This window comes from Ictidomys tridecemlineatus, chromosome 11 (genome assembly GCF_052094955.1).
Source record: "Ictidomys tridecemlineatus isolate mIctTri1 chromosome 11, mIctTri1.hap1, whole genome shotgun sequence".
Classification (NCBI taxonomy): Eukaryota; Metazoa; Chordata; class Mammalia; order Rodentia; family Sciuridae; genus Ictidomys; species Ictidomys tridecemlineatus.
Window position 1 is genome coordinate 24,700,227 of NC_135487.1, and position 27,507 is coordinate 24,727,733.

The 27,507-nt window shown below is 33.0% G+C and overlaps 1 protein-coding gene across 14 annotated transcripts in view; it reads left to right on the forward strand.

Annotated features, from left to right (window-relative positions):
- Zmym4 (zinc finger MYM-type containing 4) overlaps positions 1–27,507 on the forward strand; it is a 145,714-nt gene that overhangs the window by 68,213 nt on the left and 49,994 nt on the right. For 12 of the 14 annotated variants that reach the window (XM_005317794.4, XM_078025902.1, XM_078025900.1 and 9 more), the window contains 3 exons: positions 17,642–18,166; positions 19,833–19,894; positions 20,233–20,403. The exons of 1 other annotated variant lie outside the window; for it this stretch is intronic. In XM_005317794.4, the coding sequence (XP_005317851.1) occupies positions 17,642–18,166; positions 19,833–19,894; positions 20,233–20,403 (758 nt within the window). The remainder of the gene's footprint in view (positions 1–17,641; positions 18,167–19,832; positions 19,895–20,232; positions 20,404–27,507) is intronic. One more of the 14 variants, XM_078025901.1, reaches the window with a different exon arrangement.

Sequence of the window (27,507 nt, forward strand, 5' to 3'; positions counted from 1 at the left end):
TATTGTGTCCATCTTCAACTAAAAAAAATACTTTTAAAAAATGTTGCCCATTTGTCTTATTTTTGCTTTAGTTGCTTGTGCTTTTGGTGCTATATCCAAGAAATTGTTGCCAAATCCAGTATCTAGAAGCTTTTCCTCTGTTTTCTTTTAGGAATTTTATATTTTAAGCCTTATACTTAAAAAATATATTACAATTTTAAATTATATTATTTTGCCTGTAGATTTCTTGAAGCTTCCAGTTTTTCTGTTATAAACATTTTTATAAATGTATTTTTCCTGATAACATAAAAGTACCTTGTATGAAATTCAGTGTAAGATGTATTTCTTATGGTGGGTCTCTCTCTAAAATAAATTTTGAATCTGTTACTCTAGGGCAGGGACTGGCAAACTTTTTCTGTGAAGGATCAGATAATAAACAGTGCATAAATGAATTAAATTAATTCATTTTCATCAAAGCTTTATGGACACTAAAATATGAATTTAGTGTAACTTTTGTATCAGGAAATGTACTTCTTTTGATTTTTTTTTTTAAAGGCTTTTGAAAGATGTGAAACAAATCTTTCCTAATAGGGAATCCCCAAAGAACAAGTGGTTCTTGAATTTTGTTTATGCATAATTTACCTCCCAGAGTTGTAGAGCTTATTTGAGAAGGTGATTGCATAAATATAAGGTGTGTAAATTCCCACATTGCTAGTAATGTAAAACTTTATTCCTAAGTAGTTTCATCCACTTGTACTTTTATTCCTGGGTAGTTGTGGTCAGCTCAGATCTGGCCAACACTCAATTTATCAGACTTTCAAATTTTGTCAGTATGGAAAATACAACATGGAATTAGTTTTGTGTTAAATTTGCATTTCCCTGATTAATAATTATTAATAGTAATAATTAAATATTTAGTTGAACATTTAAAATTGTTTATTGGCCAGAATTTATTTCTCTTGTGAAATGACTGCTCAGTTAAATATATTGCTCACTTGCTATTGGGTCTTTTCCTTATTGAATTGTAGGAGATTTCTAAATATTCTGAACAGTTAACTTACTAGTTATAGTTATAGATGGTACAGATAATATTCAATTTGTGTCTTGTCTTTGTAGAGTCTTTGTATATGCAGAACTTGATTAAATTTAATATAATTGAGTGAAGATAAATGTATTAGTCTTTTCCTTTGGTTTACATTGTATTAGTTTTTTCCTTTGGTTTACATTTTTTCCCATCATTTTATTTTAGAACATCTTGCCTGGTGTGAGATCAGAAACATGAATTGTTTTATATATATATAATATATATATTTTTTGAACCAATGCTTGTTGGTTTTACCTATTGCATGTAGCTGTTGAATCACCCTAGATTAATTTTTTATAAAGAAGTGCTTGGGGAACTAATTTTATCTTGTTTCAGAAGGCTAATGAATTATCTTATCACCATTTATTAAATACTGCCTCCTTTTCGTAGTGATAAGGCTGAATATTTGTGAGGCTCATCACCCCCCTGCTTTCTCAGTTAATGTTCCAGGGGACTGATTATTTATTCATGTGCCAGTACCATGTTGTTTTAATTGATTTAGCTATATATTAAATCTTGGTAATTTGATAGGACATATCCCTGAAAATTGTTCCTCAGGATATTGCCTGTTCTTGACTATTCATGTTAGAAATATCTTGCTAGCTTTTTTTTTTTTTTTCTCTTTTTTTGGATACTGGGGATTTTAACCTAGGAGCACTTAACCATAGCTCTTTTTATTTTGAGACAGGGTCTCACTAAGGTGCTTAAAGGGTCCTTAGTAAGTTGCTGAGGCTGGCCTTGAACTTGGGGATCCTCCCTCCACAGCCTCCCAAGTCAAGCAGCATCATTCTCAGCTCTTGTTAACTTCTTAACAAAACCACATAATGAAAACTTAACTTGGAATTTGATAGGAATGTCTTGTTTATGATATTGAGTCTTCCTCTCCATGAACTTGTTATTGCTTTGTCTTTCTGCTTCAACACTTTTTTAGTAAAAATTTATAATTCTAGAAAAGATATTATAACACCTCTTTAATTCATATTTTAGCTTTTAAGCCTTATTTCATTTGGATGTTGGGTATGATAGGGGTTTAGTTTTTTTTAGATGGGTAGCCTATTGTTCTAACACATAATTCTCCTCATCTAAATAGTTCCATCTTTTTAACATTGAACTGAATTGATACCTCTGAGATATATTAATGTTTTATTTATGTTGGGATCTATATTTGGGATTTCTGTTTTGTTCTATTAATATATTTATTGCTATGTCAGTACCATATTTATTTTGTTGGATATTTGTTTTAAGTAGTCCCTTTCTTCCCCCAAACTGGGCATTGAACCCAGGGCCTCACACATACTGGTCAAGTACTCTACCACTGAGGTACCTGCCAGCCCTTTTGAAATTTCATTTTGAGACAGGGTCTCTCTGTGTTACCCAGACTGGACTTGAACTTATGATCCTCTTGCCTCAGTGTCCTGAGTTGCTGGGAATAGAGATGTGGGCGAGTGTGCCCTAAAAAGTTTTTTATTACTATATTTTAATTGAATATTTGGTATAGACATCTGTCTGCTGAGGCAAGTCAATGTGTGTTTGATTTTTTTGCCTTTTTTTTTTTTTTAAGACTTATCTTGCTATTTTGGTTAGGCTTGAACCTCTGGACTCAAAATGATCCTCCTTCTTCAGTAGCTGGGATTCCAGGTCCATATCATAGAACTCAGGATTTTTTTTGTTCATTTGTTTTATTTTATATTTTAAGCTTTTTATTAAGGCACTAAATTTTAACATGATTTTAAACAATATACAAATATTATTGGAGGGATTTGGGATATAGCTCTGAGTGGTAAAATGCTTGCTCAGCATGGATGAGGCCCTGGGTTTGATCCTTAGCACTGGTGGTGGGGGGAAACAAAGTTGGAATTCTAATTTACAAAAGCATACATTTATCTATTACTTTGGGAAATAATCAGAATTTTTATTTTATATTGTATTATGGGCCACATCTTATTATAAAGATCTTGTTTTATGTCATTCATTAAAATTTTGATTGTTTTCAAGTAATAAATACTTTATACTTATGTCATTTTGAAAAATATCTTTATTTTATTTATTCATTTATTATTTTTATGTAGTGCTGAGGATGGGACCCAGTGCCTCACACATACTAGGCAAGCGCTCTGCCACTGAGCTAGAACTCCAGCCCTCTCCTTATGTCATTTATACCAAAGTATTTTGTTACCTTTGAAAATGGAGTATTTTTCTAATTTTCAGTTTCCTACTGCTGGAATAGCCTAAAAAATTTATACAATTCTCCTGTTAAATCTTTTATAAAAAATGTTTCCTTAATTGTAGATGGACTCAATATTTTTATTTGTTTATTTATCTATCTTTTACTTACTTATTTGTATGTGGTGCTGATTATTGAACCCAGTGTCTCACACAAGTGAGGCAAGCACTCTACCACTGAGCCACAATCCCAGCCTGCCCCTGTTAAAAATCTTGTTGCTTTTAAAATAAACTTGAGTCTGTAATGATCTAGACAAAAACCATATTATTGAATAGATTTTTTTTTTTTACCCCCAGTGGTTGCTCACATATAATTTCATTGGTTTTGCTAAAACTTGTAGGATTTCCTGAAGTAATAATCAAGGTAATAGTTACTTCTGACTGATTTCACTAAAGTAGTTATTGCATTTTGTCATTTGGGGTTAATTTTTGTTGGTTTCTGTCCAGTAGGCTTAAGCTTTATTACATTAAAAAATATTGTCATTTTATCCTGAGAAATTGCTGAAGAATATTACTATTCACATGTTGTTGGCTTCCATTTGCTAATGTTTTCTTTTTCTTGGGTTATGTATATTGAACCAGAGCTTTGCTCATGCTAGCCAGATTCTCTACCACTCAGCTATATTTCATCCCTGATTTTGCTAATATTTTCTTAAGGATTTTCCTGTCAAAATTTGTGTTAATATTGGGATTATAGCTTCATTAATTTTTAAAAAAGAATTCACCAGTGAAACCAACTGGGCCTGAAGATTTCTTGAGGTGAAGGTTTTAAATTATGCATTCACTTTCAATTGAGGTAATGTTAGTCACATTTAATGTTTAATCTTGTATCTGTTTTGATAAGTTTTCATGGAATTTATCCATTTGGTTAGGTTGTCTCTGTCTTTTGATTTACAGCTATTTTAGTGGGATTGGGTAGGGTTGGATAGTGACATCTCATTGTTGTAAATTGCACTTCCTTGATAAATAGGACTGTTGAACATCTTTTCATTTTGTTTATTGGCCTTTCCTAAATTTTTAGTTTATAAAGCCTGTGTTCAAATTTTTGTCCATTTTGAAATTTGTTGTTCATCTTTTTGTTTCTTAGATGTAAAGTTTCTGGATGTCTGTCAATATAGATTGATTTATGGCTAGAAATAGATGGGTATATTTCTGTATCTTTCTCCATCTATATCCATCTGTCTCTTCTGAGATTTGCCTTTTCATTATCTTAATAGTATCCTTTGTAAAGCACAAGTATTTAGTATCGATGAAGCCATATGTTATTAAAATGATATAGTGTGTGCCCTTTGTGTATTAATAAATATGTCCTAAAATCATGAAGATTTTTTAACTTTTTTCCTTAGAAACCTTAAATTTTATATTTGGATCAGTAATCCATTTTGAGTTAGTTTTAGTATGTAGTATAATGCAAGAGTCAAATATTTTGCATTTGAATATCCAGTATAGTACCATTTATTAAAGGGATTTTTGTTTTTTTCAAATTGATTTATCTACATACTTTTGTTGCCTATTAGTTGGCCTAATACATTTGAGTCCATTTCTGGACTCTTTTCCATGGATGTCTATGGTTTTCCTTAGGTAATACCATATTATCTTGGTTAATTTAGCTTCATATTAAATCAGATCTTCTAAGTCATTATTTTCAAAGTTGTTTTGCTATGCTAGATCTTTTGCATTTCTGTATTATAACATTTAGAATGAGCTTGTCAGTTTCTTTTTAAAAAAAAAGGAAGAAGTGCTGTGTCAGGCAACAATTTTGGAGGGAATTAATCTAAATAATTGTAAATCTTCCAGCTAATGAAACATGATAATGTCTTTCCGTTTATTTAGATCCTCTTTAGTTTATCTCAGCAGTGTTTTGCAGCTTTAAAGTACCTATTTTGTACATATTAGACTATCCTTATAAGTTTCTTAGTTGTAAGTGAAAATTTTTTTTAAAAATTAAATACATTTTGTTGTGGTATAATTTACTGATAATAAAACTTAAGTTTTCATTTTGAAATAATTTCATAAGTTAGTGTATGTCATCCAACTCTGTTCTTTTTTTTTTTTTTTTTTGGTGATTCTGAGAAATGAACCCAGGGGCACTCGACCACTGAGCCACATCCCCAGCCACTTTTTTTTTTTTTTTTGTATTTAGAGACAGAAGTCTCACTGAGTTGCTTAGGGCCCCACTAAATTACTGAGGCTGGCTTTGAACTCGTGATCCTCCTGCCTTAGTCTCCCAAGCCACTGGGATTAGTATGCCACTGCGCCCAGTCAACTCTGTTTTTTTTTTTTTCTTTTCCCTTTGGCTGTTGGCATTCTTTGCATTACATACACATTTTAGAGGCAGAGTATAAATTTCTACAAAGAAGACACAAGGAATTTGATTGGAATTATATTAACAAAACCTATATAGCCTTCCTATCTGTGATCACAATATATTTCTCTATTAAGGCCTTAAATGTCAAATCAATGTTTTGTATTTCTCAGTATACAATCTTTCCCATGTTTTGCCTACTGTGTGTGTGTGTGTGTGTGTATACTTGCATATTTTATATATATATATATATATATATATATATTTGCATGGGCTTTTAAAATATTTTGTCTGGATTTCTTGCTCATGGATGAATTGAGGGACAGTTTTACCTTGAAAGAGAGCCAGTTAATCCTTCCTAAGCCAGTGAATTCTAAAATCATAACTCATCTTTTTTTTTTTTTTTTTTGATACTGAAGGGTTGAACCCAGGGGCACTTTTCAAGTTCGAGGCCAGCCTCAGCAACTTAGTGAGACCCTGTTTCAAAATAAGAAACAAAAAGGGCTGGGATGTGTCTCAGTGGTAGAGTGCCCCTGGGTTAAATCCCCAGTACCTAAACAAATAAATAGTTTCTACTTTTCTCCTCATCGAGTTCATGTTTTCCTTTATTTTCTTTCTCTAAAGAGTGATTGTTGAGGTTTTTTTTGTTTTGTTTTGTTTTTAAACATGGTTGTTGATGTGTGTGTGTGTGTGGGGGGGTGATGCAGTTAATTTGCTGTGAATTAGCTTGATCTTTTGGGAACTTGGTTTTTTAAACTTCTGAGAACAGCTCCAGAATTGATTTCATTGTAGAAGTTAAGTTAGTTTAGCCCTGTTTTTAGTGTGCAACATTTTAGAGATCCCTGTTGATTATCCTGGGTGTTTGACAAGCTTTCTTCCCCCCCACCTCCTCTCCCTGTCTTTATTTTTTAGAATAGTGTTTAGGCTTCTAGCAAAATTGAGTTGAAATTATAAGGAATTGCTGTACGTTTCCTACCTCCCTTACCATAGAGCCTTCCCCAACCATGGATATCCCAAACTGTAGTGTTATTTTTATTACAATTGACAAGTTTACAATGACACATTATTTTCACCCACAATTCATAATTTACATTAGGGTTCCCTCTTGGTGTTCAACATTCTATGGCAAATGTATCATGGTGATAATATACAGAATAGTTTCACTGTTTTAGAAATTATCTATGTTCTATCTGTTCATCTTTCTCTTCCCTCTAACCGTTGTAAACGACCAGTCTTGGACATAATACCTTTTTATTTATTTATTTATTTATTTATTTATTTGGTGCTGAGGATCGAACCAGTCGTTTTACTTTCTCTGCCCTTTTGCCTTTTCCAAATGTCATGTATCTGGAATCATGGCATGTGACCTTTTCAGATTGGCCTTCTTCATTTAGTACTATATAGTGTAGATTGTCTTTTCTTAGTTGATAATCTTTTTTTTTTTTAAGCAGAGAATAATCCGTTATCTACATTTATCAGTGTATTTAGTGTCAAAGTCTCATCACTCAGGTTAATCTGAATTTAAACGTATCCACATCCTTGTGGGAACACCAGTTATTTTTCATCTTATATCTCTCTGATAGTTGTTCTGTATTCATCCTTACAGAATTTTAGTGTAGCTTGCTGTCTGTCTTTTCTGAGTATTTGTCTCTTCCCTGGTAATTTGTTCAGCAAATACCAGCAGCTTCCACTTTCTCAAACTCTATATCTTGTGTCTTCAGATTATTGAGTCTGGAGTGTTCTTAAGTTTTCCCTCTCTGTACCAGGGTTTTCTAAGATCCCTGGCTAAAAGCCAAGGTGAACATAGGGCTCACTTAATTTGCTTCCATTTTCTCAGCCCCTTTTGTCTTATGTTCCTTATTTATACTCTGAAAAGAGATGTTACGTACATTTTGCCTTGTTTTTAGTTACTTATAGCAGGAGAATTATTCTGCAAATAGTATCTGTACCTTGGCTGGAAGTGGAGTGTTTCACAGTTACTATTGTAGCTTGTGTCTCATTTACAATCTCTGTTCTTTTGAATTTAATTCAGGTACAGTTCTATAAGAATTGTCCCTAAGTAGTTTTGGAACCAAAGGATAAACTGTATTTCTTGACTGTGGCCCAAATATGGTTTCTCTCCTCTTCTTCCTTTTCCCCCTCCTCTTCTTGCTCTTTAAATATTTGTTTTTTCATCTATTTAGTGAGTCGTGCTAGGTATTGAACCCAGGGCCTCATGGATTTTCCTGAACCTTTGAAAATGTAAAAGAATTCCTTACTTAGAGATCATAAAAAAACAAAAACAAAAAAGCCCTTAGTCAGGGACTGTAGTTCACCAGCCCTTACAAAAGATAAAAGTTATTCAAAGAGAATTTTTTTAAAATTAAAAAATTTTACTGTTGCAGATAGTAGAAGTGGTGTGTCTTGTGTTTAATGGTTTTATGAGAGTAATAAAATTATGTTGTCATAAACTTACTGATGTCATCTAGGGGGAAAAAGTACAGGTTACTCTGTTTCTGCTGTTTAAAGGTTCTAAAAAAAGTATTTATTTATTTTATTTTTTTAGGGAGAGAGGGAGAGATAGAAAGAGAGAGAGAGAATTTTAATATTTATTTTTTAGTTATCGGCGGACACAACATCTTTGTATGTGGTGCTGAGGATCGAACCCGGGACGCACGCATGCCAGGCGAGCGCGCTACCGCTTGAGCCACATCCCCAGCCCCTAAAAAAAGTATTTAAATATAGCTTTTTTATGGATCATGAAGTTTCAGATTAGAAATTAGATTCAGGACTTGGACCGATCTTTGCTTATCTAAACAGAGGGATACCAGGTAAATCTTGGGTGGCAGGAAAGGAAAGAAGATTAAAAATAAAAATTCCTAACTATGTTACAGAAAGTTTTGAATTAGGAAGAATAGCTCCAAAAATTAGAGCACAGTTGTAGCTGTCTCCTCTTACTTCTGTGGTATTATGTTTCTGCAACTATTGACATAAATAAACTTTTGCTTTTGTTTATTTTTGTTTAAGTATTTCATTCTGCTTATGAAAGTAATATGCTCTTCAAAATACTGGGATGTTAAAATATATATAAAAGTTTTGGAGCCAGGTATGGTGGTGTGCGCTTGTAATCCCAGTGGCTCAGGAAGCTGAGGTAAGAGGATTGAGAGTACAAAGCCAGCAACTTAGTGATGCACCTAGCAAATCAGTGAGACCCTGTCTCTAGAGAAAATATTAAAAAAGGACTGCAGATGTAGCTTAGTGGTTAAGCATCCCTGGGTTCAATCCCTTGTAGCCTAAAAAATAGTTTAGGGCAATAAGAGATCCTGGGCTCAATTCCCATCTCTGCAAAAAACAAAACAAGAAAACCTCAGAGAAAAAAAAATTTTTACTCCATAAAATATGTGATTTTTTTTTTTTAGAGAGAGAATTTTAAAAAAATATTTATTTATTTTTTTAGTTTTCGGTGGACACAACATCTTTATTTTATTTTTTGTGGTGCTAAGGATTGAACCCAGCACCCCGCGCATGCCAGGCGAGCGCGCTACCGCTTAAGCCAGATCCCCAGCCCAAATATGTGGTATTTTATTGTAGTGATATGCTTCAGCTTTAATAGGCCATTAACAATTTTTAGGTACATGCTGAATGTCTGGATCATTTTATAGATACTTCTGATCTTCTTGATCATTATAAATATCAGTGATCATTCAAAAAAGTAAAATCTGTTGTCTGCATCTGTCCTTTGAAGAACATATGGTTATTTTATATTTTTATAATGTACTTTATAATTTTTAGCTTATCTACTTTGTACAAGTAGACTTGTACAACTTTATCAAAGTTGAGGGCTGGGATTGTGGCTCAGTGGTAGAGACCTCGCCTAGCTTGATTAGCATGTTCGAGGCCTTGGGATCAATCCTCAGCACCACATAAAAATAAGTAAAATAAAGGTATTGTGTCCATCTACAACTAAAAAAAAAAAAAAGCAACAACAAAAAAATCAAAGTTGATCTAAATATTCCACTGATGTCAGTTTTTTTTTTTTTTTGAAACCTGTTAGGAATATATTTTACATTGAGACTGTATATGCTTGTGTACATGTGTTCACAAATGTTTCTTGTAGCTTTGCTTATTATAATTCTATCTGGTGAGCTTGTGCTTTCTGGTCATTCATTTAAAAGAAAATCCTGGCTGTGATCCACTAATATGTTGATACCTGCAGTTTGAAAGCAGATTGAAACATATTCCATATCTTGTCCTATTTTCGTGAAAAATTTTCTCTTGGTCACTGGCCTATTGATAACTAAAAGTCTTTTTTTCAAGCATTTAGTAGTTTCCCAAACAAAATTCATCATGCTTACTAAGAGTCAGTTTTGTTTGTTCCCAAATTTGTTTATTCTGTTAATATTTGTCATATAATTAAATATTTTAACTATGTCCTTTTTTACATAACTAAAATCGTCCTTTGAAAAGTGAGCTGTTGAATGCTTTCGAAACACTAGGTGAATCAGTAAACATATGAATGTGTGAGTGACTCTATGATTCTAATTTAAAGAAACTCAATTGCAGTTATAAAGATGATTTGTTATTATTTATGCAAGAAATCCCATTATCAAAGTTTTGACTGATCACCACATGATTTGCAAATGTGCTTCTGTATGTCTTAAATAAAAATAAGTATTTTAGGCATTTTATGCTTTATGTTTAATGATTTCTGGCTTTATATAAATATTATAAGCTGTTGAACTACATTTGTGATCTTACAGTTTTATTTAGGGAATTGTTATATAAGTAGCCATAAAAATCAAATTATCTCAGATATTTCTGTGTCAAAATGCTGATTTAAACTTTTACTTAGAACTTACCAGTTACGTCATTTTTATGTTTATTGTTTGTTTTTGCATTCCTAGTAGTTTTAGGGATCCTCATTTTCCCCATTCTTTGTTTTTTTATTATAGCAGAGAAAAGTAGCAACCTCAGAAATTTTCTTAAACTTTTTTTTAGTTGTAAATGGACATGATATCTTTGTTGTATTTATTTTTTTTATGTGGTGCTGAGAATCGAACCATGTAAGGCATGCGCTCAACCACTGAGCTACAACCCCAGCTTGCAACCTCAGAAAATTGATGGAGAAGCATGGTTTCTGAAGTTGGAATTGTAATTGATGTTACTTTGTGATAATTACACTTCAAACAAATCGGGAGGAATTAAGTGCTTTATAAATGAAATGTAATTGGTAATTGGATCCCTTAGTTGGTAGTATCTTACAATGAAATGATTTTTAGATATAGTATAGAAATGTTAGTAAACCCTTAATGCAAGGATTAAGCATAAGAACAAGGAGTAATAAAAATTGCCTTTTCTGGCATCATGAAATTTGCTTATTAGCAAACAAATATTCTACTTAAGTTGGTTAAAATAACTTTACAAATTTTCCCCCAGATTTACCAATAAACCTATATTTTACCCATTTTACTGATCATAAACTTTATTTATTGCCTGAAGACTCTTCTCCTGAATACATTAATTACTCCTTTTAATGAATCATTCCCAAGATGTTAAAATTACAAAGATGTAATTTTTCTTCATTTAAATTCTTTCTCACAAAAGAAAACAAAAAATATAAGTTAAGAAACCTATTTATTCCAGATTTTAGTTTAGTTTCAGCTTATTTTCTTTAATTCAGAAAAAAATTTCTTTGAAGTCAGCTGTACTTAATGTGTTGTCAAGTAATCTCCTCTCAGTCTTTCTGAAGATAATAATCTGCCCTCAGAGGCTTGTTCACTTGTTTTCTCACTGATACAGTTCTTGTTAAGATAAAAGATCATTTAAACTTTGCAAATATTAGTAATACATTTTCAGTTTTCATTTTATTAGTCATGTTAGCATTTATTATAGCTAGTAATTCCCTTTTTTTCCTCCTACCTTCTGGCTAGTCTCTCCCATTCTTAAATTCCATCCCCTATTGGGGATTGAGCTCAGGGTTTGGTGCTTGCAGAGCAGATACTTTACCACTACATTTCCAACCCTGGCTGTTCTTTTGGTGTCTTTTTATGAACCTTTATTCCTATTAGATTTCTGAATGTTGAAATGTCTCATGACTCTTGGCTGTTTCCCATTTCTAGTAAGTAAACTAACTAGGTGATCTTACCTAGTCAGGTGAATTTTAAGTACTGTCTCTACATTGCATTCCTAATTGTTTTTCCTCATTACTTGGCAGAAGTCTCATCTTTAACTACAGACTAATATATCCAAATGCCATATTTCATTTTTTAAAAATTTTTTTTTTTTTGTAACCGGGGATTGAACTCAGGGGAGTGTTCCCTCTCAATTTTATCCCCAGTCCCCACTTAAGTTTTAATTAAATTTAATTAAAAAGTTGGCCAGGCTGGCCTTCAATTTTCAGTCTTCCTGCCTCAGACTTCTGAGCTGCTAGAATTACAGACTTTCACTGGTCTCCAACGGCTTTCTTATATTTCCATTTGAAGATTTAATAAAGATATTAAAATGAACAGTCCTACAACCAAAGAATTCATGTTATTCTTTTTGATTTGATACTCTACTGTTCCTGTTTGAAGAAATGGAACCTTGTTATGTTATCCTTGACTTCTTTTATTCCCAGCATCTTATACCAGGAAATGTATCTACCTTTAAAGTGTATCCAAACCTGAGATCTTTATGCCATTACCAACTTGGCCCTACTCACCACTTTTTCCTTGGATTATTGCAATAGCTTCCTAACCAGTATTCCATCTTTCATTTTCACTTCCTTATAATATTCAACACTCTTCTGGTATACAGAATCCATATGTAAAACACAAGATCCTTATAAAACATAAATCAAACATGTCTTCAGGAATTTTAAATGACTTCTCTTCTCATTTAAATACTTTGCAATTTTTCTGCTATCTACAAATTTCTCATAGGTCTCTTCTTTGTCCATTTTGAGCACTTTTGGTCATTCAATTCTAGCAAAATGTACTTGTTTTTCCAGAAATATGCCAAGCATCATACAGAGTATGAGAGAGGAAGAGATGCTACTTTCTCCTTTCTTCTTCCTTAAACCTTATGTGGGCTTTTTGGCTAGATCCAGGAACCAGATTAATATAAGGCTGATTAACAACAACAACAAAAAAAACAATAAAAAACAATAAAAAAAAAGTTTTAATAATTTTAATATACATGGGACTTTCACAAGAAACTTAAGTCCAAATGACCAACACAAGATGCTACTCTTTACACATAGAACAATAAATTTGTGTGTGGGGGGGTGGGGATTGGGGAGGGGGAAGACAGAACAATGGATACCTGGATAAGTAAATTCTAGGAATGTCACTAAGAGACATATGGAAAGGGTATAAATCTGAACCATCAGGGCCTACTCCAGCAAGTTTATTTATTCAGGTTCATTTTATCCCCAATATCTCTCTGATGAGAAAGGATATGGCTTGCTGCACATAGGAAAGCACAGGCCAAGTGGTCCTTCCTGTAGCCACAATTCCTGGATGCTTTAGGTTTGAAATTGTCAATTTATCAATTTGGCTTTTTTTTTAATATTTATTTTTTTAGTTGTAGTTGGACACAATACCTTTAGTTTATTTATTTATTTTTATGTGGTGCTGAGGATCAAACCCAGGGTCTCACATGTGCGAGACAAATGCTCTGCCACTGAGCCACAACCCCAGCCCTCAATTTGGCATATTTTGAGGTGACACATTCTTAACTCCTGCATTCTAAAACCCAGGAATCTTCCATGAGAAATTTGTGCTTTCAAGTGTGAGCTAATGTGATCAATGTACTGTTTTTTTTTTCCCCCATAAGATCTGGGCTCTGAAACAATGGTGACAAAAAATTATTTTAGTTCATTAATACACTTATCACATTTTAATCATGTAAGAGTTTAAACGCCTGCAGATTTATTGTGTGACAAGTACCAAATTCGAAGTAGGTGTTTTGTTAGAAATTGACACCTAAAAAAGCTTTAAGTCTCCAGTGCATAAGATTAAAAAAAATTATTAATAGATAATAGATGCATGTGCTTCAAAACTCAAAAATGAAAATGGTCATACTATGAAAAGTAAGTAGTTTGTTTTCCAGGCATCCAGTTTTGCTTCTCATAGAAAATCAATGGAAGATGTTTTATGCAGTGATAACCTTTATATATGTATAATATTTGTGTGTGTGTGTGTGTATGTGTGCGTGTGTGTGTATTTTTCTCCTTACTCATTAGATCTTGGGAACTCAAAGTCACCTCATTCTTTTTAACAACTGCACAATATTTTGTTGTAGGTGTTTACGGACTATAATTAATTTACTCTTATTGGTGAACAAGTAGGCCCTTTATAGTTTTTTGCTGCTATAGATGTTCTTTCATAGATCTTTTCTTAAAAATTTTTATTAGTTGTTAATGGACCTTTATTTATATGTGGTGCTGAGAATTGAACCCAATTCCTCACACATGCTAGGCAAGCGGTCTACCACTGAGCTACAACCCAACCATCTTTCATAGATCTTTTGTGAGATTATATCTTCAGGATAAATTCTTAAAGGATTATTGTTTCAAGAGGTATGTCTATTAAAAGCATCATAAATATTGTCTCCATTCTTTATTAGCTTTGTACCAGTTTACATTCCTATCAATAGTGTTTGACTACAGGGGTTGGAAAATATTTTTTTGTTAAGGACCACATAGTAAATGTTTTAGGCTTTGTGTTCCATATTTGATCTCTGTCACATAATTCTTATTTTTTGGCCTTGGGCCATAATTGACAGCTTTGGTGTGCAGTGTTGTTGAAAGACATACCAAAACTTTTTGTTATTACCAACCTGCTATTTGAACATGGTAGCTCATTGCATTATTAATATGCATTTCTTTTATTGACCCTTGGTATTTCCCTTCTTTGAAATGTTTATTCAGATTCTTTACTTTTATTTGTGTCTCTTCTTTTTCTTTTAGAGATTATCCTTTATGATATACTGCAGTGAAATCTTTTTAGCCAGTTTATCCTTCTATCTTTTAAATTTGATTTTTTTCTTCTATAGGAATTTTTGTAGTCACATTTGATTTTTTTTCAATAAACTGGTATTTTAATTTCATTTTATCATTACAAAAACTTGCTCAGTTTTATGACTTAAAAATAATTCTTTCATGTTTTCTTTAAAAAAAAAATTTTAAACTAGGTACATATGGAAGTTATTTTGGTGTGAGTTAGGCATGCATTTTTTTCCAGGTGACTATCTATTTCCTGATACCATATCCTGAATTTAAATGTAGAGGTAAGGAGAATTGCTTGCAGTATTGCTTTTTAGTATTGATATCTCATCTATAGTAGAACTTAAACTTCGGATCTTCTAAAATGCATTTCATTCATGAAATTGTTACAGAGCATATGCCATGTGGCCTGCTAGTAAGGATAAACCGTTGTAGAGAAAAGACTCTACCACTGACCTTTAGGTGCTTACAGTTTGGTAGATGTGTGTGTGTGTGTGTGTGTGTGTGTGTGTGTGTGGCCACTCTGGTTATTTGTATTTTCTTCCTAATCTTCTCTTATGAGAATTTTCAAATAAATGGAAAAATTAAAATAATAATATCAGTAGTATTGTTTCTGCTGTTCTCTCCTGCCTTGCTTCTTCTGTATGGGTTACTGTGAGAAAGTAAGTTACAGTCATGATGATGACTCATCATGTAAGTTGTTTAGTACACATGTCCTTTAAGATTTTAGCGTCTGTTTTACCATTTGTTCTCTGAATTTATTATTATTTTAGAAAGTAGAAAAGAGTGATTTTTTTTGGCCCATTATTTTCTCTTCATTTATTAGCAATCATTCTTCTGATATATTAAACCAAAAATGGTTTTTTAATAGAATGCTTTTATCTTTCCCGATAGCATTATGAACTTGAAAGTTTTATTTACCTATTATCACACTGTTTTCAAGTTTTCCATTTTACTGTTTTTCTAGCTCTGAGGAACAGAAATCATTACCATCTTTTTATCCTTGGTACCTAGCACAGTGTTTACCATAGATTATGTGCTGAATGAGTTAGTCAGTTCTTTAAGCCAGGGGAACTATTGAAGGATCTCAGGGGAGAGAATAATATGGAATGATTAATGTTTTAGATAATTCTGGTGTCTCTACGAGAGGATAACTTGAGGAAAACTTCTCATTTGAGTATATCCACACAACTGGGATCCTAATTAGAATAAGATATTTGTACAAATATATCAAAGTAGATTTTACTGTCATGTAACTAAAAAGAATAAATAAAAAATAAAGAATAAAAAAATAAATCAATCTATCATTTGGACTTTATTACAAATACCTAAAGTAAAAAGGGGAATATATTGAATCATGGAGTCCAAGGAATTGTTGAGGAATGGTCCTACCACCTGAAGTTATATCTGGGTTTCAGGAACAGATAAAAACAGGGATGCCAATGTTGTAATATTTTCATTCTTCGTTTCACTGTTTTTATTAGTTCTGGTTTGCCTATTTGTGGACCAATTAAATGTGTTCTGGGCCCAGGGTTTGTAAGAATATAATTATTTTCTAAATGTTTATGTGGACTGAATTAGTGCACTGTCAAAGATACTGCAGTAGTACAGGAAGAAATTTGAAGTACTAGAACTAGGTGCTGAATGTCTGAGAGAGATTAATTAATAGAGTTGACAGAAGTTGCCAGGGGAGAGGGAGATTGGAACAATTCTCTCATATCTTGAACGGTTGCTGGTTTAGCAAAGTCATTAATCAAGTGAGGGAAATACAAGAAGTGTTAGATTGGATTAGTTCCACGATGAGTTTGAATTTAGAGTTATTAAGTTGGAATTCCTTAGGGACCTACATTCAAAGGAGTTAATTGAATATAGATATCTAATTAGAAAGTCAGTAGCAAAAGGCTATGCAGGGGAATAAAATATTTTAATCTTAGTGTATGGAATAAGAAACTGGAATTCTGGAGAAAAGCTAATATTGAAGACATGAACAGGAAAAGGAATATAAAATAAGTTAATAGGCCAGTTAGAAAGGTGAGAAGAAGAAATTCATTGTCAAAGAAACCAAAGGAATTTTATCCAGTAGGAACATACCACTTAAGGTTTGAAAATAATCAGTTGGACTTGACTCTAATGTTGTTAGTGAGAATAATTTCAGCAGAAAGTTGGGAGCTGATTATATCAAGCTCAAAGGACTGATTTTTTCTATAAATTCATGTAGGAAAGATAATTAAGGACAGTATAGGGTTGGGGGTCTTCGTTTTTAAAAAAAATTTTGGAATGGGAGAAACTTTAGCATATAGTTATAAAGAGTAAACTCTTTTTTTAAATCTAGGATGGTTAAATTTTATTTTCATGTTTAAATATTTTCTTTTGTAAATATTAACTGTGTTAAGTCTGAATTAGTGTTAACACAAAGAAAATGGAAGGGCTGGGGACATAGCTCAGTTGGTAGAGTGCTTGCCTCACATGCACAAAACCCTGAGTTCAATCCCCAGTACCACACACACACAGAGAGCAAAAAAAAAAAAAAAAAAAAGTAAGTTGAACTCTGGACCAGAAATCTGGGTTCTATAATAGTGAGTATTCTGGGTAGCTGAATCCAGAATTGTAAAATTAAAATTAGCACTTCATACTCCTTTCTCTGTTTCAGTCACTCTGTCAGTAAGTCCTTTATTTATCAGTAATTCTCACCATAAATTAATCTCCAAGGTGAGTATTATGCTGTTTTATCTATAGACTCTGAGTTAACTTTTTAGGATCATAGATTTTCAGGATTATACTATGATTACAACCCAGATAAGTCTGATTCTGTAGTTGGTCCTCTTTTCTTTATGTCACATGGTCTTCCTTTCTAACCAAAGTAGTTTTTCAAGTTTTGGTTCTCTATTTCTTTTAACTGTTGGATAAGGGTAATCATGTCTGTCAACACCTATATCTAGTGTTAAATGAATACTATGGTTATATTATCTATTTTGTTTGAAAAGAAAAATATATATATATATGTTTGGCTAAATACCAGACAGACCTTATAATTGTGGTCATTTTTAGCACTGTCATTTGTCTAAACAGTATTTTACTTTTTAAGGTGGTGGTATCATGGATACAGAAATGTCTGAAGATATAGACCACAACTTAACTCCTACCCTTGACAGCATGTCTTATGGAATGCCGAATCAAACAGGATCTGAAAATTCATTGCTGGATGAAGATGATTATTTTTTGAACTCTGGGGATCTTGCAGGAATTCCAGTCGTTGGTAGTGACAATGAGGATGAACAGGATTTTAGTTCAAAGGACAATCTTGTTTCTTCAATCCATACTGATGATAGCTTGGAAGTAGAGAGAAGAGTCACACAGCATGAATCAGACAATGAAAATGAAATGCAAATTCAGAATAAGTTAAAAAAAGACTTTCCTAAACAGTTTGATCAGGTTTCTGTCTTTAAATCAATACGGAAAGATTTTAGTCTAGTAAGAGAAAACAGCAAAGAGACATTTTCTGGAAAGGAGAAAAATAGAGACCTAACTTATCATGAACGTGAAAAACGATTGGATAAACCCCATAAAGATTTGGATTCAAGGTTGAAAAGCAGTTTTTTTGATAAAGCAGGTAATAATTGTTGGAATAGCACCATGAACACAGTAACAAAGTATTGATAATAATATACCTTTTATTACTTTCAATGTTAAGTAAATATGAACAGTTAAATTCATTGTAAGCTTGTCATTTTTCTTTTATCCTTGTTCTTTGCAGAGTGACTGAATTTATCCCAGTAACTTTTGGTAATGATATAAATGATTGAAAAATAGCTCTAAATCTCATTTCTCCTTCCCTTTGCTTGCAATATTTTGATGAGAAGACAAGATACTTGAATCACCTGTTCATTTTCTTTGATTGAGCATTGGAACCTGAAGTTGGATTTAACTTCTTTGTGCTGTAAGCACTCATTCAAACTGCTGTCCCACCAATTAGTATAGAAAGATTAAAAAAAAAATCAATTTTATGTTGGAGAAGTTTCTTGAGGCTCCTTTTGAGTCTCTTTGCCCAGTGTAACAAATGTTAGCTCCAGTTCCATTCTTGAATATACTATATATTTTCTTCTTTATCTTTCTTGCTGTTCCATTTGCCTGCATGTCATTTTCTATCTTTGTACATGTGCCTATAAAAGTGCCTTTTATTTACATGGTGCCTAACTTATAAACCTTTTCTACTCTATAGTTATTCCTAACTGCTCTATATCAAGAATGAATTGTTTTCTTATCTGTATTTCCACAGCATTTTGTTTCAGCCCCATTTATAGTACTTATCAAACAATATTATAGTTCTCTTTTTGTTGTTATTGTTGTTTTTGCTTTACCTACCAGTGTAGGAGTTTTTTGAGAGCTGCATTTTATCGTATTCATCTTTGTATTCTTGGAGCTTAACCTTGTGCAGTGAAAAATGTAATCCTTCCACAATGTTAAACTGACGCAAAGGAAAGCAAGTGCATTATGCCAATCATTATATTTCTGTTGAAAATGCTAGTTAATATATAGTAGAAAGAACAAAGTTATATTGTTTATAAGGACAACTATTATGTACAAGGTTCTGTAAGGATATATGGTGTTACTGATTTATGTAATTCAGTATATATTTTCAGTATCCCTGTAGAGGATAATGAAAATTGAGGGAGTCCTTTTTCTGAAGGAATATAATGTCCAGGAGTAGTAGAAGGGAAAAAACATCAAATAGCTGACTAGTTGAATAGCAAAAGATTTAATTTATAATTAAATGCAATATTAGAAGAGTCTATCATAAGGCAATATAAGATTTCTTTCAAATAGCTGAAACACTCTGTTTTAAGGATTCTTAGGAGAGAGATAATTTTTAACTTAGTGAACAGGGAGTGTTTTATAGAGAAGAGGTGAATTTTGAACTAAGCAGAATCTGGAAAATTATAAATATTAGGATAGACAGAGGAGACTTTGGAGTAGAATTAGCAGAAATGAGTGCAGAACAAACACAAGTATTATTTTCAGAGCACAGTGAATAAAGTAGCCATTATATGTTGCAGCAAGGAAAAGGTATGAAGTAATGCTAAAAGGTAGGTGAGGCTAGGTTGTGAATAATTTTGAGTGAAACTTCCTTTTGGGTGTTCTTTAGGGACCCATTTCACTCTATTGAGCATATGTGTTAGAAAAGAGAGGCGATTATCAAATGATAGCTTTTGGGGTCATTTTTAATAAGATTTGTTATTCATATACATGTATTTGTTTGTTTGTTTTTCTTTCAATAGCTAATCAAGTTGAAGAAACATTACATACCCATTTACCACAAACCCCAGAAACAAACTTTAGGGTAAGTTTTCAGTGTGTATGTAGATTGCTGTTAACTGTGGCAAGTGTCAAACTTTTCTGTGTGTCACTTTCTACTCTGTGTCAGGTAGAACCCTGATTTTTTTTTTCGCTTTATTATTTGAGTAAGGACATATTTGGAGACATTCTAAGAAGCCTCAGCTCTTAGGTTCTTTATTTATATTTGATATTTAGACCTATAGCACATTTACTTTTAGGTATAGGGAGCCTGATGAATGTCCACAGTTCTTCATTTCCAATAAGCTTTTCTTTGGGTGTTAAACCTGAAGAGGAATAATTTTTAAATTTGAATATTTATTAATCCTTTATATTGTGTTTTAGGATTCCAGCTACCCATTTGCCAATAAAGAATCCATTGGTTCGGAACTGGGGAATTCCTTTGCATCAAATATTAGAATTAAAGAAGAACCTTTGGATGATGAGTATGACAAAGCAATGGCACCACAGCAGGGACTACTAGACAAAATTAAAGATGAACCTGAAAATGCTCAAGTAAACATTTCACCTTTTTGTTTTCCCCCCTTCTTTTTGTTCCACACTTTGAATTATTCATTTGAGAGAGGAAGTGTTTAAGAAGTGAAGTTGTTTGTTGACAAGGTGAAAGGAGACTGTTAAAGGAGGTTGCGGTGATTCAAATTGTCTTGCAAGGCATTAACAAGAGTTAAATGAAAAATTTCCCAAGTAGTAATTAAGGCTTTTAATTATCTTTGTTTGTTAATACCACTGTGATTTTTGTAAAGCATTTCAGTGCAGGATTAGGGAAACAGTGAGTCTTTAAGGATTTGAGATTGATAGAGTAGATATTGATGAAGGCTTATGGTAGATTATGGGTTTGTGGTGTGATTGCATACAGAATAGTAATTCTTTGCAGTTACTGCTAATGAAGTACAGGTTAGATATGGATTTATTGTCTTTCAGGTTGGGGTTAATGGGCAGATTATCTTTGGAAGGGTTAATTGAGCAAAGAACCAGTTTATTGGAGTAATGTGTAGAAAGTAAAGGAAGCTTTGATGAGTGATACATGTTTCCAAGTTTGAGATTTTGAGTACTGAGGGTAAGCATGGAGCTTTGCTATTTTAAGTTGCTGTGGAGGTAAAAGTCATAGGTGTCCTGTAACTGAAGTTCTGAAGTCAACTAAGATATCCAGTTCATGACTTTCAGCAGTTGGAATAGTAGAAGTAAGTTATATCAGATGCCATCATCATTTTTAAATATAGGAAGGGGTCTAAGGGATGAATATACAGTAATAACAATTATTTGAAGGTGTCTATTTTGTAGAGATGACACGAATTCAGAGGATAAGAAGTGAACATAGCATGACCTAGCTGTTTTTCTGAAATTATATTTAATCTGGGGAAAGTTATAGTTTTTATTTTTTTGGTTCTGGGGATTGAACCCAGGGGCACCTAACCACTGAGTCACATCCCCAACCCATTTTTATTTTTTTGAGACAAGGTCTCACTAAGTAGCTCAGAATCTTGCAAAGTGGCTTTGAACTTGGTGTCCTCCTGCCTAAGCCTCCTGAGTCGCTGGGATTACAGGCATGTTCCACCATGACTGGCATATCTTTTCCTATATTTCTGTTTTATTAGAGGACTTAAGAATGTAGGACTTCTGTGGAAGATAATTTTTTTATTCAGATCTCCTTGAGCAGAATTTCTCAAATCTCAGCACCATTGGCATTTTGGGCCAGATTCTCTATTAGTAGGGGCTGCCCTGTGCATTGCAGAATGTTTACCAGCATCCTTGGCTTCTACTTCTCTCTATATTTGTAACAACTAGAAATGTCTCCAGATATTGCCAAACGTCCCCTGGGGAACAAAATCGTGTTCTATTGAGAACCACTGTTCTAGAGTAAATCCATGGAAGAATAGGTGATTATGGAGGTAGGTGATTTGTATGTGTCAGATTGATACCCAATGAAGCCAGAATTTCATGGTGCCCAAGAGGAGGTATATATGCATTAGGGTAGTGACAATAAAGCTATAGGAGTTGGATTGATATGAGTGTGGTTCTAGAAGAAGACAGTAAAAAGAATATGAAATATTGAATAGAAAGTAGAGTGAACATGTTTGTAGATTTTTGGATTAGAGATAAATGTCCTGACACCCAGGGAAAACTCATGTGATAGTATATGCCTCAGAAGATGACAACTATGACTGTAGATCAACTATGGGTAGATCTCAAATCTTACATGCTCCAGTGTGGACATGGGAAAGTCATAAGAATTCATAGTTTTGGCAGGACACCAAAGACATCTGTTTCTCTTGTGCATGACCCAGTGACATTTCTTTGGGACAAAAAACAGTTTTAGGAAAGACCAAATATAGTGGGGATAGAGGGCATTAGTGGCTGGAGCATATAAATAGGATGGATGGATAGAAATGCCTATTTTTTACACACTTACTCAAAATTATAAAATGTGCTATAAAATGTTGAACTCGAAGATTTATCCTGATTATGGGGAAGAATTTCCCCAAAGGCTCATCACATGGTTGGATTCTTAAGAATGAAGCAGTAATATGAGTAAGTCCGAGTCATAAGATCCAAAAGCATTCTTTACCCTGACCCCCGTAATAAAGCAGTCCCAGGATGTGAGTAGATGAAGGTAGGTTTTCCTTGAGCAGTCTTCTGTAATGTCAGCCACACTAATCCTGTTGAAGCAGACCTCTGATAATTCTTTTGGAATTCCCCAGGGGACTCATGTTATAAACTATAGATACTGGTTCTTTGCTCCTCCTTGTCTTTCCTTCTCCTTCTTCCTCTCTCTTCCCTTCCTGACCCCTTCCTTCTCCCTCTTCATTGTCCTGTTCTTTTAGGTATTTCTCCCCCATGACCCTTAGAAATCTATATTACTTGCTTTTCAGTACTGCATAATGCTTTATTAATCTTATTCATTTCCCATAGACTAAAAAAGGGATTTCTTATGTATTATTTTCATAGTCTCAAAAATATTACTTTAACCTTCTTATAAATACTGATAGACTTTACAGTTGGTCAACCTTTACTTTTGACTATCATTTACTAATAACTTTTCTCATGGTTTAATAAAATCATAGTTTGAGCTCATGACACATTTTCAAAACTTCCCTTGGTTTTCTTTGTGCTTAATTTTACAGTTTTTGCTCTCAGTTCACTTCTTAATTCTCCTTTTGGTTTTAATTTCTTCACTTATATATAAATTGCAAAGTTACTGAAATGTGTGTATGTATATTTAACTTCTACCCGTTTGTTCTTGGTTATTTCTTCAGTTATAAATTTCTGGGTTTGATTGTCACTTCCTTCTGGTTCTGTTATTGGCATAACTTCATTTGATTTTCCAGTTTCATTTCTTCATTCTAGTTCCATTTCATGTTACTATAGTATTTTCTATAGTTTTTTTTTTAATAAGTACAGATGCTTTTATATGTACTGTGGTATTTCATCCACTCAACAACACTCTGTAAGATGGCCAGAGTAAAGGATATTTACCACTTTTGAATGGGGTAGTTGCATTTCTAGAGATTGTTATTTACTCAAGGTCTTATGTCCAGGAAAGAGCCAGAGTGGGGTCATAATCAAGGTCTTGTTTTTGATAGTTTACCAATCTTCCTGTAAGTAAAAGTTGCTTCATTTCTTAAAATGCCAAGAGAAGGTTTTAAAATAGAAATTTTTAAGGAGGGCCAGAGACCTCACATTTTCTTTTCCTTTTTTTCCATTGGTTCTGAAAACGAGACACCTATGTGAAAATCATGATTCTTTTCTTCTTTCTCATAAAAATAGATGGAGAGCTTTCTCCAACCCTCTTCCTTTCTTGGTATTAGGAATTAAACTCAGAGATGCTCTTATCACTGAGCTACAGCCACAGGTTTTTTTATTTTTAATTTTTTTTCCATTTATTTTTATTTTTAAGATACGGTCTCACTAAGTTGCAAGTTGCTGAGGCTTGGCGTCACATACTCAGGATCTTCCTGCCTCAGTCCCCTGCGTTGCTAGGAGTACAGGAATATGCTATTTTGCCTGATTAGGGAGAACTAATCTATAATCTCTCACTGAAATAAATAAACTAAGATGGGAAAGCAAATTTAATGGATTTTCATGATAGTGATTCACACAGTCTTGGAACGTTTAATACAGTCATTCAAATCTTAGGACTTTGTTTTAGCCTTAACAAGTTAATTTGGCTGCAGAAACTGTGTTCTTCATGTCTAAAATACTGTCCTGGGATATTAATATGGATCTTTCTGTGGTAAACAAAGTAAGGGTATTGGTAAATGATTGTGGTGACACCTGTGTTTTTTTCCTTTAAAAGCTTTTGGGTCATCAATCAGTTCTCAAATACATTTAACAATTATTTGTTACTCACACATTCATTTCTTAAAGTACTCATTGTGGAGGAATACAGATAAACCAGATATTCTGCCTTGAAGATATGGTGTATTCAAACAGAAAACTTAACAAATATACTTATTTTACTATTAGTAATATAAATGGTGTATTCAAACAGAGAACTTAACAAATATACTTATTTTACTATTAGTAATATAAGTAAGATAGGCTAGTTGGTTGAAGAATGCATCAGAAGTTTGGAATTGCTATCACAGAGAGCTTGCTGGAGACCACTGATGTGAGTTAATGAGCACTGATTATTTTTGTAGTTTTCTGAGATTTTCCCACTGAAAATTTGTTTTAACATACTATGTAATATAGGAATGTCAGGATGTCAGTATATGAAAAAAATTTAATATATACATTTCATCAGCAGCATAAGTAAGAGTATTTGTATAGTCACTTTCTTAGATGCCAGAAGACATCTCATGTAATTCATTATACATTTCTTATAATAGATACTCTGTAAAAAGACTACAGCTTATTGATGTCAACAGTATTATTTAACTCTTACTGGATTTTTGGCCCAGTAGATGTTAAGGAAATTAGAAGAAAAAGTAATGGAAAAAAAGGAGATAAAATGATCATCATTTGCTGGTAAGGATCTTTGTTAGAGAATTAATAGAACTTTGAAAGTTTAGAAGAGTACCTAGTTGAATTATAGTTATATAAAAGTTAGTAATATTTCTATATATCACTTTTCCAAAGTTAGATGATACAACAAGAAAGATAGGTATTCCCAGCAGCATTTAATATGTACTTATGTCATATGAAAGACAACTTGAATGGAGACACCACTTTTTAAAGAAATGTAAGAAATATTATGTTAGTTATTCTTAAGATGCGTATTTGATGTAATTCTGAGGGAAATGTAAATGGTTAGGCCCCAGGTTTTGAAGAATAATAGGTGTGCATATATAAACATGTTGCATATGTGTTCTATCTTTTTACCTTTTTAAAATGATACTGGGGTGGGGTTTAAACCCAGGTCCTCATGCATGCTATGCATGCACTCTACCACTGAGCTATGTACTTACGTATTCTAAAAAATAGTTGGGGAGGTTGAGAGTGGCAAAATCATGTTAAATGGTTTATCCTACAATTTTGTTTGATTAGAATAGTATGGTATAAGATTAGTTAGGCTGATAATGATACAGCATAGATAGTCCCGAGGTAGACATTATTGTCATGAACTTAATATATTATAGCAAGTGGGAAGGAATTCACTAGGTATTTAGGGAAAGAAACAAAGCTAGGGTTGGCAAATTATCAGTGTCTAGCCAAATCCAATCCACCTTGTTTGTGTGTGTGTGTTTTTTTTACCCTAACCCACTGCTTTTATAATAAAGTTTTATTGGAACGTCGCCACGGTCATTTTTTTCCATTTTATCTGTGGGTGTTTTTGCTGTACCAGGGCAGAGTTGAGTAGTTGGAACAGAGACCAGAGTTGAATAGTTGTAACAGAGACCGTATGGCCTGCAAAGTCAAAAATATTTACTATCTGGCCCTTTGCAGATAAAGTTTGCTGACCCCTGGATTAAAGGACTGTATAATAATCAATGAAACCACTTTCTTATTATTTTATTATGGAAGTAAAACTTTGTAAGAGATAGAAGAAATCACAAAGGTAAAGATTGTTAGATTTTTGCCATAAAAATGGAAACCTCATACATAAAATTTTAATTCAAAGTACATATTGAGGGAATATTGATAAGATGCTACAGAAGGTTAATTCTGTAAATTATAATGTACCTTGTAAATGAACACTAAAAATAATTGCAAATTGAAACAATGGGAAAATACTCTTTGAACTGGCTTTTTAAAAAATGAATAGCTGGAATAAATATAATTAAGATCAGCTTAGAGCTGGGCATGGTGGCGCATGTCTGTAATCCCAGTGACTTGGGAGGCTGAGACAGGAGAATCACAAGTTCAAGACCAGCCTCAGTAACTCAGTGAGGCCCCAAGCAATTTGGTGAGACCCTGTCTCAAAAAGGACTGGGGATGTAGCTCAGTGGTAAAGTACCCCTGGGTTCAATCACCAGTATCAAAAAAAAAAAAAAAAGAATAGTTTTGTTGGGGAAACAATCTGTTATTGAGTGTCAAACGCCTTTATTATGTACCTTTTTATCTAGTAATTCTATTTTTAGAATCAAGTTATGGGTATTCACAAAAGATACTAATCATTGAATTATTGATTGTACTAAATGTGTGGAAACATTCATTAAATGAACCAACATTGGGTTATATAATCTCAGTACCATGCAGGGCCATATTGGAGCCTAAGGCAAAAGGAAAAAAGTTGATGTCTTTATTTAAAAATTTGCTATTTTGTTCATCAAAGATTTTTGTATAAATTTTGGTTTTTCAAAATACTACATTAAAATACTATCTAAATTGCTGAACATTTTGGTGCCTTTAATTTTGTGCCTGAGGCATGTGTACCCGCTGTACTTGCGTCATGTCCCTGTGTAATCTTATGTATGTAAGTAGTATGTTTTGATATTTCTCAAACTTTAATAACGTACTGACAACCTCCTCTCCACTCACACACACAAAGGGAGTATGTCTGAGATACCCCAGAATTCCAATAATAAGGGATCTTTGCAGTAATATGAACTTCAATGTGATAAACAATATCTTAAAAGTTCAGTCTGACACTTAATGGTATCATGATGCAACAGTATAATTATAAAAGCAAACAACAGTACTCAGTTGTATTAGACTTCATTTAAGTGATGGTTATTCATGACTTAAAATGTTGATATGCATATAAAAATCATTTAAATAACATTTTAAAAAATGTTACTTTAGAATTCTCAGACTGCCTTAACCACAGGTTTCTTGGACTTCAGTCTTGAAAACATTGGTATTTAACCATTAGAAGTCATTTGGAGTAATGTGCAATAATATGTAAAAATTCAAATGATTGAAATTCATGTGAATAAATCATCAGTTTTTAAGAATAGTTTATTTAGAATAATCACAACTCTGTAAAGAAAGAAAACCTTTGAAGAGTGGAGGGGAAAAGACTGGAAAGAAATATACTGAAAGAACAACAGTGGGTTCTTTTGGGGTGATGGAAATATGATTAGTTTTTTTCTTATTTCTACTTTTCTAAATTTTCTATAGAGAGTGTGTATTACTTTTATAATAAACTGTAACTTAAAATACTGTAGTACTAAACAGTTTCAAAATTAATTTATAAATATCTAGTACCACAGGCTC